A 12,646-nucleotide genomic window follows, 5' to 3' on the forward strand; every position below is an offset into this window, starting at 1 on the left:
AACAAGTATACATAACTAGGTTATAGTCATAAACAGTCTGTAAAATGATGCAGTGGTTTGTATTGAACATTTGCTTTGACAGAGTAGTCTGCACTGAAATAAGCTTCAAGACTACAGAAAACAACAACTGACATGTGTTCAGTTTGAGAAGCCAAAAATCGTGAGGGAAGCTCTTCACTTGACACATCGTTGTAGCGAATGAAACACATGGTACTGACGTGTAAAGACAATTTATTATTTGAAAAAAATAGTTTTATTTACATGAATGGATTAGATGGTTTATGTTAATCACCATCATCTTGCTCTGGCTCGTCGAAGTCCTTCATTTTGACATCAGCTTCCTCACCATATTGGATGATATTATCAATAGTCAGCCTTATGTCAGCAATATTTTCTTCGTCTTTGATATTGAGTGGATAAAATCTAACTAAGCTGTAGTCCTCGATTAATCTTCCAAGAGCTTCAGTGAGATTTCTATACTTTTGGTTCCAGTGACCCTTTTCCATATCAGCCAACAAGCTATGTGGATCTGGTTCTAGGTATCTGTCCAACTGTTTCCTTGCTCCTTTTGAGAGCAAGTCCATTTTAGTGAGAATGTTGATGTGTGGAAGTTCTAAATTAATCATCACGCTAAGGGCTGCCATTGTGCCCGACAGAAACTTCGAACCGTCTACCATAAACTGACTGTCCAATAAAAACACACCGCAAATTCGGAAATTAATATTCTGCAGCATGTCGACAAGCTGACGTATCACCGTCATATGCGTATACAGTTCTATTTGACCAGGGCAATCGAAAATTATGTAGTCCTCATCCACGTCACCTAATTGTTCCTCCAGCCACTTCGAATTCTCAAGTAGGTATCTAATAAATCAATATTTCGGGTTACAAAAGTGAAGTAAAAAGTTAAATGAAAAAAATAATCACATAGACACTCACTCCATACAGAACACAAGGCCACCATTAGGACCAAACTTCAACTCTTGATCCTCCATGGCATCATCTAAGTGAATTAATTCTCGTATGTCTACCAGAGGCTCATAGTCGAAGTACTCAGCTGCTGGGTCCAAATTCACCACTTCTATGACCTTCTTTTCATCAGTAGCATGTTGTACCATAGTGGAACAATATGTAGACTGTAAGACATAATTACAGACTCATCAATATACAACTTAGGTTATTTATTTGTTTCTGGTAATAGTATCAGATATCTGGCTAATGCATTCAACAAATATAACATTGACTGCTTAAGAGGGTGTCCTAGTTAATTTCGACGCTGATGTATGCATTTCCAAATATTGAAGCCCACATATCTCTAATGCAAAAAAAGGCTTAACAGTCCCATTCTATACACAATTCTGAACAAAAACACTCTAATCCATTTTCATTTGACGAAGAAATACAGAAATTGCATGAATTCAACGAATTTACTTTTCCGATTTTGTAAAATCTGTGCCATTTCTTTATTCCTGCGTCAAATGGAAATGCGTTGGGGGGTTTTTGTTCAGAATTGCGTATAGGATGAAGCCTTTAAGCTCTTTTTTGCGATTGAGATACGTGGGCTTCGATATTTGCAGATATATATATCAACGTCGGAAATCAAACAGGGCACACTCTTAAGGAGGTTGGTGTCTCGAAATTTAATGACTTTTCTTTAATTTTATTGCAAGAAGTGTGCATGTTTGGAACTTATCAAATTATATATTCATCGACTGTTCAGTAATCATATAAATAGTGAAGTATTGATTAAATCACCCATCTTTTCAACATTGTTAAGAGATCAAATGCTGAACATCAAAACTCTTTGGAAATCTTTTAAAAACCTCATATTATCCATACTAATTTCCAGCGTGCTGATTAACAGGTTTACCTCAACAGGAGATACCTCATCATTTTTCAGAAAATCTAATTGTCCATTTTATCAGAATGAATCACAAAAACTATCCTGAGCTGACACTAACTTTGAGGTTAGACAATGCCAAAGTTAGTGAAACAAGTTTAAAAAATCTACCACATCAGATCATGAGTTAAATTTTTGTTAGAATAAAGTTTGTTAAATCCGTCTAGACTGTGATTGTAGACATCGCCATTTGGTAAAACATCAGTAGAGTAGAGTGGATGTCTAAACAGAAGCCAAAGTTTATCTAACCTTTGTCACTCAATTTGAGCGTGCCTCGAAAAATTGTTCAGACACTGAAATTTTTTGCCAAAAATATGGTACACTTGAACTTTCGGCATGTGCGAAGTGCCGTGAAGATTCATTCTGTAGTGCTAATACACACTTCGTACATATTTACCTTTCCGCAGCCAGCGGGCCCCATAACCAGTTGGGCATATCTCATATTTGCATGCAATTATTAACACGTTGTTAATCAAAATATCGAATTATCGGGATAAATTTTTAATGTTCTCCAACCGATTTTTTCTGTTGCACTACGGTTGTGCTGGTTTTCGTCTTCTTTTCAGTACTCGAACATCGCATTTTGTATATAAATTATGACAACCACGTGCCACTTGAAAGCAGTGTCTCAAACGTGTTGACACGATGCTAGAAATCGGTCCGGTTCTCGGATACAGGTTTTAAGTACCTTAAATTTCACCATCATTTTGCGCTGGGAGGAATCCAGACGGCGCTGCGGTCGAAAACGGGAAGCTGAATGGTAATTATTTACATGCTACCAACAGTGCAGAATTCTAAATAGATGAAGCGAACGAGTCATAAATCTCTATTGTGCTCGAAAAGGTAACTTGAATGTTTCCTGTTTAATATTGTAATTTCCCATTCCTATACATTAATTAATGCATTTCTAATAATTCAAGATCTATTCAATTTGTACTCATTCAAATATATTTTCATTTTATATTTGATATTTACCTTTGAAATTCACACAAGCGTGATGCAAACTCTGCAATCATCTACAATTGGCTGCCTGAATTAGAACCAGTGTTCACAGTAGAAAAATGACGACGATTTATGACATCATATATTTCCCTAGGATACCGCGACTGACTGTCAGCTCTCTAGGCTGCTGTCAGTCTATAACGGAACGAATTTCTCTCCAGTAAGAGCACTGAACAGTGCTCGCAGTGTATGTCGGAACATACCCAAAGATATGTGGCAGCACTGATGGAGCACCGAGCATCAGACTTGTGCTGCAGATCGTGATTAAAGTAATAGAGTTTGTTAATATAACGAAGTCTAGTTCCACTAATTGTGAAGTGTGTATTAAAAAATAATCAAATATGGGTCGAAGATCGATAAATACCACGAAAAGTGGAAAATACATGAATCCCACAGACCAAGCTCGTGAGTAGAATTATAACCTATAACTCTGACTCAACCTAACCTACTTCAATTCAATTTAATGTTCTTCACTCAACCTAAATGTGGAAGTAATTCATTGTTCTTTTCTGTTTATGGATGGTTACACATATTTTCTGCAAGTGGTCAAAATGTGATTTTGTAATTGTTCAATGTATAGAAACGGTTAAAGATATGCGACTAAACCATTGGCTAATAAACTTTGCTGATATGGAGTCGTAATGACTCTGAAGCTCAGGTTAGCAACCACTTACCAGCTAACTGCACTAATCTTTATTTGTATCAAATAATGCTGCATACTACATCACGGTTAATTGCAACAAAGGCTACTGCAAATTTCTGCTCACTTGTGTAGCTAATCCCTCTGATTGCACTCGCTTGTGTCTTGACACTGCATACCTTGATCATTCAATGCATCTTACTTTGATTAGTTTGGAAGTTAATTATTCTGCTCCCAGGATTGTTAACGTCCCAAAATAGGAAATAAGATCTTTGCGGAAGTAACTGAATTATTTGAAAAAAACCAAGTACAAATCTTTTGTCAAGTAGTTGTCAAACCTGTGCGAAACATGCGTACAAAAATAAACAGAATGCTTGTAACTTATTTTCTTGGAAACGTTTAATTATACTCTTAAGGTTCATAAATGCTGGTTTGTTCTTCCATTATAATCAGTCATCAATAACAAATGGGTTTAGTTTTAGAAAAGTTGAAAGAGACTAAGCTAAATTTTCTCATCTTCCACATATATGTATGTAAAGAAAAACTAAACGTACTAACTTTTCCTGAGGTCCTATTTTTTCCAACCCTCTGTACTTTGAAAAATGAAATATTGATTATTTATTACAGGTAAAGAAGCACGTAAGAAAGAACTAAAAAAAAACAAGAAGCAACGTCAACTGGTAAGAGCTGCTGTATTGAAGGGCAAAGACCCAGCTCAAATTATTGAGGAGATGGAAAAAATAGATCAGATGGGTAAGTTGAGAAATATTTCTCCTATGGCTCACAACTTACGTAGTTCTGATTTTATTTCAACTCATGGTTTCATCTGCTCATGTACCTCAATTTTCTGTTTTCTACAGAATACAATGTTCTGCAGCCTCCACCTTTAAATGAAAAAGTTCTCAAAGACAAACGAAAAAAGCTCAAAGAAACCCTAGACAGAGTCTTAAAAATGTATGTAAGTAAATCTTGATTTATTCATATATGTGGTTATTCACTAACAATAACCAGCACAGCTAGATGCCAAAATCATCAAATTTTTGACCAAACAACTTTCTAAATCTGGTTACTACTAACAGGCAAAGGATGATCAAGAAAAATGGACTGAATTAAAAGAACAATTGATTCAATATGAACGACGAAGAATCGATTTGGTCACCTATTTTGAGGCTGTGAGGCATGCACAGCAGGTCCAAGTTGATGAAATCCCACTTCCTTCAGCTGGTGGTGATGTTACGCGGATTTATTCTGGTATGGATTTAATATTCTTATTATATCTAAGCAATTACTTGTAATATTATGTACATACTTAAAAAATGTAGCAGCATCATTCTCACGCTCATTAGTCAGACAATATATTTGTTTTCCTCACTGTAAGGTATCAATTAATGCACAAATCTAACAGAAAATTTTCTAAAAATATGAAACTTAACACCAAACCAGAAGTTTAGCAAATTGCAGAGCAATCAAGAGTAAGAAGTGAATGCTGATTACTTCTGCTATATCTGTTTTAAAGGCAATTTTCATTCTCAACTAACTTTTGTACAGGGTGACTAAAATAAAATTGAAAATTTCCGAATTTCAAAATTACTTTTGAAATGTGTAACAAAAACAAGTAGTCAATTACTCATTATAATAGCTTGTTAAAAATACTGTACTGCTTCGAGCATTTGAGTGTTCCATTCGATATATCATTGGATACTGTGCAGAGTTCAGTTAATAAGAAAAGGTCATGCTGAGATGATGGCTTGTTTTTGAATCTTCGTTAATATGGCTATGTTACATGTACTCGCGTAGATTTTGTAAAATTATAATTTCTAATCTTTTAATGATAAGTTGTTCATCGTGTCTGAGAAGATATCACGAATGTAGCATAAGTGATCTTGTCGTCATTCAATATTCAAAGGGAGGATCCTCAACTATACTCTGTCCAGCGAGAGATGAACACAGCGTTGGGCGGAGTGGGGGTTGGGTGGAGATAGCGGGGCTTGCTACTAAGCTCGTACCTATAATTTCGTACATTGTCCATGCTTTGTAACAGGATTCATAGGTCAAATAATATGAATATTGCAGTCTCATTATCTCTTACTTGAAATTTCACAAGTTCCAATTCACCCACTACTTTGTAACGATTGACGCTCGACAGTTCGAATCCAACTGTTAGGTTTGCAAGTAAACGTTAAGTTTCAGTAGCTGGGTAGCCTTGTCAGCTGTAACTAGGTCTGCCCTGCTACAAGACTCGTTCGGTAACCTGGAGTGAGTAAAGTGGTCGGCGCATGGGGCAGGATCTGACCAAACTGGTTTAAACTTGACATTCGATAACATGCACCCTTTTAAGTTGTTTAAATCCCCCTAATGGGTTATTGGTTTGTTTCAGGAGCTTTGACATCTCAGATTCCATTACCTGAGATGCCACAACCAACTACACATCTTTATCCTGCCCATTCTCATTTTATGCCCCATCATCATCCTCTGATAAATATTCCTATACCACAAAGTATATTGAAAAAAACTAGTGCCTATTCATCAGCTATGTCAGCCACTCCCTTACTACCACTCAACAAAGAACCTCCAGGAGTGCCACCGTTTCCTCCACCAGATTTATCTAGCGACGACGAAGAATCGGCTGAAAAGGTAACTTTCTCGCTAATTGCAAGTGCTTTAAATCTATATTTAGTGCTTCAATTATATAGAAAATGGCACATGTCAAAAGACCCACAATAAAATGAGATTTTTCATATTTTATTCTTCTAATTAGGTCAATAGGGAAACTTTGGTTACATAATAACCAACTGCTCAGCTTTGATGTGCAAAAACATAAAATTTTTTTTTATCATAAACCAGATTATGGCTAAACTACCTCAATGTTTTCAAGTGTGAAAAGTTGATGGAAGTAACATCAAAATCATCTGATTCTCATGTTCAAATTTCGTTACAAGTCATTTCATTTTTATACTTTCATGACTTAATAAAGACTCATGCTTTTTTGACAGAATAAAGATTCGACCCTCAAATCAAGAACAATTCGTTTTGCTGATGACAAGGAGGATAAAAAGATGGAATTAGAAACCAGAGAAAAAGTTAAAGAAAGAGAAATTGAGAAAGAAAAGGAAAAGGAAACGTCACAGGTAAAGCCGACAACTCTGCAGCAGAAAATGTTGGCAATGGCTGGACAAGATATCGATCAGTTTATGCGGGAAATGGAAGTTGTGCATAAGAAAAGAGAAACAGAAAGAGCACAGGATTTGAGTGCACGGTTAACATTGCTGGATGCCGATACTAATTCCAAAAACAATTCCAATGGAAAATCTGACCAGGATGATAACATCGAACCTCCCGGATTAATGGATCATCCGCCACCACACAATCCACATCATCCTCAGCATCCACATCAACATTCACTCCCACCCCTCGGCCTTCCACCACCGCCACTCCTTTATCGTCCTCCACCACCGCCTATGCACGCTCTTCGGATGCCGCCACCACCTCCGCCACGTATTGGACTTAGGCTACCACCAGGTAAGCAAATCACAGGTTTTCTTTTTAAAATCGGCATCACGACATAGGCATAGAATAGTACTTTGTGAATCAAGAGTGTAAAATTGAATTTTACGCCCGAGTAGTAATCGCCGTGCACGAGTGATCGACAAAGCTGGCCATAGTGCTGTGTGATCATCACACAAGACTGTCAACTTGCTAATGTTATTTTTTGACACTGTGGATGTAAAATCGTCTACAGTCATATAGTCCCCGTGTCCAAAGATCTTGGAAAAGCCGAATTTTGACAAACCCCTCTGTATCACAGTGGGGTCCAGGGGGCCGGGGGTCGAATGGTGCGGGGTCCCCCTCAACGTAAAATATTTGATTATAAAAAATATATATACAAAAAAAATTATATAATAGTACTCAATAATGAAAATCGCTACTGTTTATACTGTGTACAGAAACTTAAAACACTTGTTTAAGCTTCAGTGTTGTTATCTACACTAATCGTCACGTATAAACTACTCAGTGCTGAGCACTAGGACGTATTTTTCGTTTTTCTGAGAAAGCATTAGGATAGGGAGGGTGTTAAGAAAATAAGGCGATATATTTGTGAAGTTTGTCACTTACCTTTTATACTATCGCGTTCAAAAAACTGTTTTGAATATTTTTCATTTTATGCATACGTGTGGGTGAAATGTTGTTTTACGCCTGCAAACCGAGGTGTAAAAATATATTTGACGCACATATGTGTTGAAATGAATTAAAAAACATATACCATTTTAAGATAGCAGCAGAACTGAGAAATCTGGAAGTTTTGAGACCCTAGAAAACTTAGGAAAATCTTGGAGAGATATCGCTAACTTATTAGTGAAAATTATTTTATTTGAGGCATCGTGATCATAGGCAGAACTAGGGACAAATTAAATATTTCACATCCAATTAGAGTTATTTTGTTGGGTATTGAATTGTTCCATTTGCACACGGATGTAAAATCTGCTTATTTCAGTTATAGCAATTTCTATAAGTGATCTTAAACAACCTTTATGTGACCATTTCTGAAGCATGGCAGAATGGTGGTGACAAACGATAACAGATGGGGAATTTTGGAAAAATGGGCTCCGCATATCAGGGAAATATCAGACTATATTGTACTTCACTTTCTGTCACCACCCTGATTCATTTGATTTGGAATGATTCACTTACTTTTAGTAACATAAATTAAATGAAGTGAAAACCTTTTCGAACACTCGCATTCATACAGCGACAAAATATAGACTTCCTGTGATCTTTTCACAGGAAGTCTATATTTTACACCTTGGAAGACCAAGGTTCCAGATCGCGCTACAGATTGTGCTGAAATAATGAGACATAATATACAATAATCGCCTTCTCTATCAATTCTACTCTAAAACTGCTGAATAATTAAAACAGAATATATTTTCTCTCAACCCGTGAAAACCTTACCGTATTTCGTTCATGTCTACACGAAAATGGAACAGTGAAAATGAGAAAGCTGAATGATCAACTGAGCAAAACATTTGATTCCTATTTATCGCGAAAATCATACCGCAGCAGCAATATTTTCTGCTGCACAGTAGGGGAGCCAACTCACTCAATGCCGGGGCATCAGATATCAAACTCTCTCGTGTCAAGTATCGAATTGAAATTATGTAATTACAACAGTCAAGGCTGTTGATGGACCATCTTAGGGATATTTAAATCACATGTACACCTATGAATGGTTTTGATCCCTAAATTCTTCTTTATTAAGAAACATTTCGAGTATTTGTTGGATGGAAATGGGACATTGCATACAATTATTGTGAGTGAAATGGTCGTGGTTAGCTACAAACGAGCCTGAAGTTAACATAAAATGTTAATAGAATAGCCTTGGAACAGCTTGCAAATGAATGCACACATAGCCAGTGCGCATGGACTACACACCTTGGCAGAAAATGCTTCCCATTATATGCTAGTTGCACACTTTACAGACAAAGAAATGTACTGGTAATACTGAATACATACATACATACGGGTTACCTCAGTACACGGGAAAACCCAAATAGCTGATTGTCGTATACGTAGACGGATCGCACACACACTTATAGCACGTGTGTATATACGCAGCTAGCTATTCTCACAATCAATCTGAAAACAAATTGGCAACTTTAAACAAGTAAGGTAGCTGAGAGGTCTAACTATCAGATGCACCTAAGTGAAGTTGGTTTACTGCAGTTTCAAAAACAAAATGTTCACGCTCAAAATAGGCCCCATATTATATTTTCAATTGTTTGATGATAGTTTAGAAGTGTATCGTAGTCGACTCACAATGTTTTCTACTGAATTATTTTTCTTCACAATTGAAAGAATTGTATTTGAGTTGTTTATATGTCAAGAACAAAAGAAAAACGTTTTATTCAGTAATGTTTTCTGGGGTCAAAGCGCATCTGAGGTGGAAGTTTGTAGGCTTACAAATTTTCCACCGAAGTATATTGAAGTCCCATCGACGGGTCCTAATGAAGTATGTGTATCTCAGATAGATGAGTAGAAAATACACATCTCACAATCAGAGAAACGAATTGAAAAAGCTTAATTCAACTAAAGTACTTGAAATGGATTGATTCATCGTACGAGTTTCGAAATACTTGTAAATGTATTTCGGTATGTGTGAAAATGTTGCATTCGTTTCACGGTCCCATTACAGTGATGAAATAATTTGCTTGTAGGCTGATATAAATTAATACTTTACTTTCAGGTCCACCACCTGGTATGCCTCGATTACTTCGACCAGGACCTCCTGGCATGCCAAGAATGCCTCCGCCACAAATGCAAATCGCAAATATGACTAGCTTGGCCAATATAGCGAATTCCCAAATTCAAACTCAAACAGCTCCAGGATCTCAGCCTAAAACTCCGAACGTATTATCAGCTGCTCCACAACTGATTAACAGAAAAGATAAGGATGGAAAAGGCTTGAGTACAATTGAAGCTAAACCCCAAATTAGAAATCTAGCTGCAGATATCACCCGTTTTCTACCAACTTCGCTTAGAGTCAAACGAGATGATAAGAAGAAACCTAGTTCTTTACCCAAGATGCCTGACAGACTTCCTGAGAACCAACCTCAAAGACTGTTGCAACCCAAAACAAAAGATGACGCTTACATGCAGTTTATGCAAGAAATGGAAGGATTGCTTTGAAAAATCAATCTCTGTATTTATATTAATTATGTCCAAGCATGCACCAAGGTATACAGGCTGATCCTATACAAAATTGTTCCACATATGGTTATTCTGAACTAGATCATTCCACGCAAAACGACCTTGCACATATATCTACGTAATTTATCAACTTAAACACGTATAATTGTGGAGGTACTTTCCTACAATATAATCATTGATATTAGTCACAAACTCAAGTGTTTTTCTGAATAAAGAATTCAATTGTTACTTCCAAAAATAAGAGAATCATGAAAAACTTTGATTTGTATTAATAGGATAGTTGGATTTAAAAATAAATTTTGTAGAATCTCCATGGAAAGGAATCCACGTATAATTTTTGTAGTGCAGATTCTTCGGACAAAATTTCGTATTATTTTAGTAAAAACATAGTACTATTTAACCCAAAAATTGTGTTTTATACTACAACTGTAGTGATAAACAAGATGAGATGGAATTGTGCATGACCACATACATCTTAGTGCCCACGCATAGCTGTGAAGTCGGACATTCAATTCAGCGCAGAGAACTTCTTATAGATTTCAGTGACTATATCCTTTATGCATATAGAATAATTGCATATAATTATGTAGAATGATTTCGTGTAAGACAATTTCGCGTACCATATTGTGAGGAAATATAATAATTCAATTAAACGAATTACAAATGTCAAAACTTACTACATTAACGATATCCTATAAACATATATCTCAGGGACATTGATGAATGTACAGCGTATACTCATAAGGATCAGTATACAAAAGGCAACATCCTAATCCCTTCTTTGACTCGACACGCTCTTTTTCCCGGCCTCTACCTCCTCTTTTTCTTCTGCTTCCAACTGGCTATCTCCAAATATGGAATGTGCCAAAGTACTCTATGTTTTTCTTTTTATTTATTATGTTTCAAATTTATTTAACAGTTTAATTTTGTTTTAATCACTTGAGCACCACTTGGAGGGATTCAATGAAGGATTACGAACAAGGAAGTTGCACTTAGGCTAGTTATTTCAACATTCGTCAGATTTTTGTCAAGAAAAATTTTTGTTACCGTTAATCTATAGATCTTTCATTCCTATAATTATGTCAACGCTCGGGATGGCATGACCGTTTGTTGATAGGGGAGGGGGATAGTAACGGTGGAAGAAAAATAGGGGAACAGGTGGGAAGACGAAGATAGAGGAAAGAGATCGATAAAGAGGTGAGGAATTGAGGAAGGAAGAATAATATAATTGGAGGAAGGAAACAGGAGGATAGGCAAAGAATAAGCAAACAAATTCTCAAAACCGCGGTTTTAAGTTATAGCAATGTTTTATTGTATTTTTGCTTGGGAGCTGCAAATAGCGAGCACTACTGGCATCAGCAGGAAAGCGTTGACTCTACCGTGACGGCAGGGGTAATGTCTCGACTTTGGCTGGCGTCCGGGGTTGTTAATGGCAAGCGCGGACCATGGAGAGAGGTAGGTCAGCTGAACGGAGCTGACCGGCTCTAGCATGCGGCTGTCGGACCAGGGGGTTGCGGGTGACAATTAAATTTGTTACGCCGAGTTATATATGATATCCAATTTTCATTTCAGCATTGTGTTGATCTTGACGTTGAGGACATTCTTTGATATGTGGTTGGCGCAACTTCAACTTTTGGCTTATTGACGGTTATTAACTCAGAACCTACTAACTCATGTCAGGGGAACATTCACCATTCTGCTAACTTCCTGTCGCATTCTAACAATGAGTCAAGTTTCTTATCCATCGACGTTATGCCTGCTTTAATAAGTCGAATGCACGTCAACATTATGACAAGTGCATTAATAGGATTTTTTGAAGAATTTTCCAGATGTTCTTGTTTATACCATTTATGTGAGCAGCAAACTCATAATCTCATGAAGACGTCATATTGGATTTCGAACTATAGAAAACAGGGAAGTAGGATAAATCACTTGGCCAACATAAACCTGACTCATCAAGCTTTGCGTCAATTCTCTGTCACCACTGCTTCTTTTGACCAAGGATTGCACAGACAGTACGCTGTTTATGCGCACTTGCCTCTAAAAGAACTATTAAAGCCTTTTTCACAGTAAGAGCCATTTCGCATGTATTTGTAAGCTCAACTTTTAATCTGGCTTGGAAATCAATCCCTTTCGGCATTTTTATTTGTATGAAATATTAATAACACGGAGCCTAGATATAACAACAATCGACGTAGTCTTTTTGGCTTTATTTGCAGCCAAGAAAAGGAGCCCTATCATTTTTTCATAATGTCCTACCATCATGGTAGCGCTGCTAACTTTGATGTCAGATGATCGATTATGTAATTTCACTTTTCACATTTCCTACCATCCAAGTACTATGATTGGTTTGCAAAGTTCAGTCAACTGAACAAAATGCTTGGATGATGAGAAATGTG

General features: G+C 36.8%; 2 protein-coding genes across 2 annotated transcripts; one reads left to right on the forward strand and one right to left on the reverse strand.

The window, feature by feature from the left end:
* Positions 1–214: 214 nt before the first annotated feature.
* On the reverse strand, positions 215–2,580 carry LOC124178595 (GPN-loop GTPase 3). The gene is made up of 3 exons (XM_046562052.1): positions 2,298–2,580; positions 940–1,136; positions 215–864 (listed from the first exon to the last, which is right to left on the reverse strand). The coding sequence occupies exons 1-3, from the start codon at positions 2,340–2,342 to the stop codon at positions 285–287; spliced, it is 822 nt and encodes a 273-aa protein (XP_046418008.1). The 5' UTR covers positions 2,343–2,580; the 3' UTR covers positions 215–284.
* A 459-nt stretch (positions 2,581–3,039) lies between these two features.
* Positions 3,040–10,988, forward strand: LOC124178589 (WW domain-binding protein 11). Its single transcript, XM_046562038.1, has 7 exons — positions 3,040–3,307; positions 4,170–4,295; positions 4,403–4,500; positions 4,622–4,793; positions 5,920–6,176; positions 6,536–7,061; positions 9,784–10,988. Exons 1-7 carry the CDS (start codon positions 3,244–3,246, stop codon positions 10,224–10,226), a joined length of 1,686 nt encoding a protein of 561 aa, XP_046417994.1. The 5' UTR covers positions 3,040–3,243; the 3' UTR covers positions 10,227–10,988.
* The last annotated feature ends 1,658 nt before the right edge of the window (positions 10,989–12,646 follow it).

Source organism: Neodiprion fabricii, chromosome 3 (genome assembly GCF_021155785.1).
Source record: "Neodiprion fabricii isolate iyNeoFabr1 chromosome 3, iyNeoFabr1.1, whole genome shotgun sequence".
Classification (NCBI taxonomy): domain Eukaryota; kingdom Metazoa; phylum Arthropoda; class Insecta; order Hymenoptera; family Diprionidae; genus Neodiprion; species Neodiprion fabricii.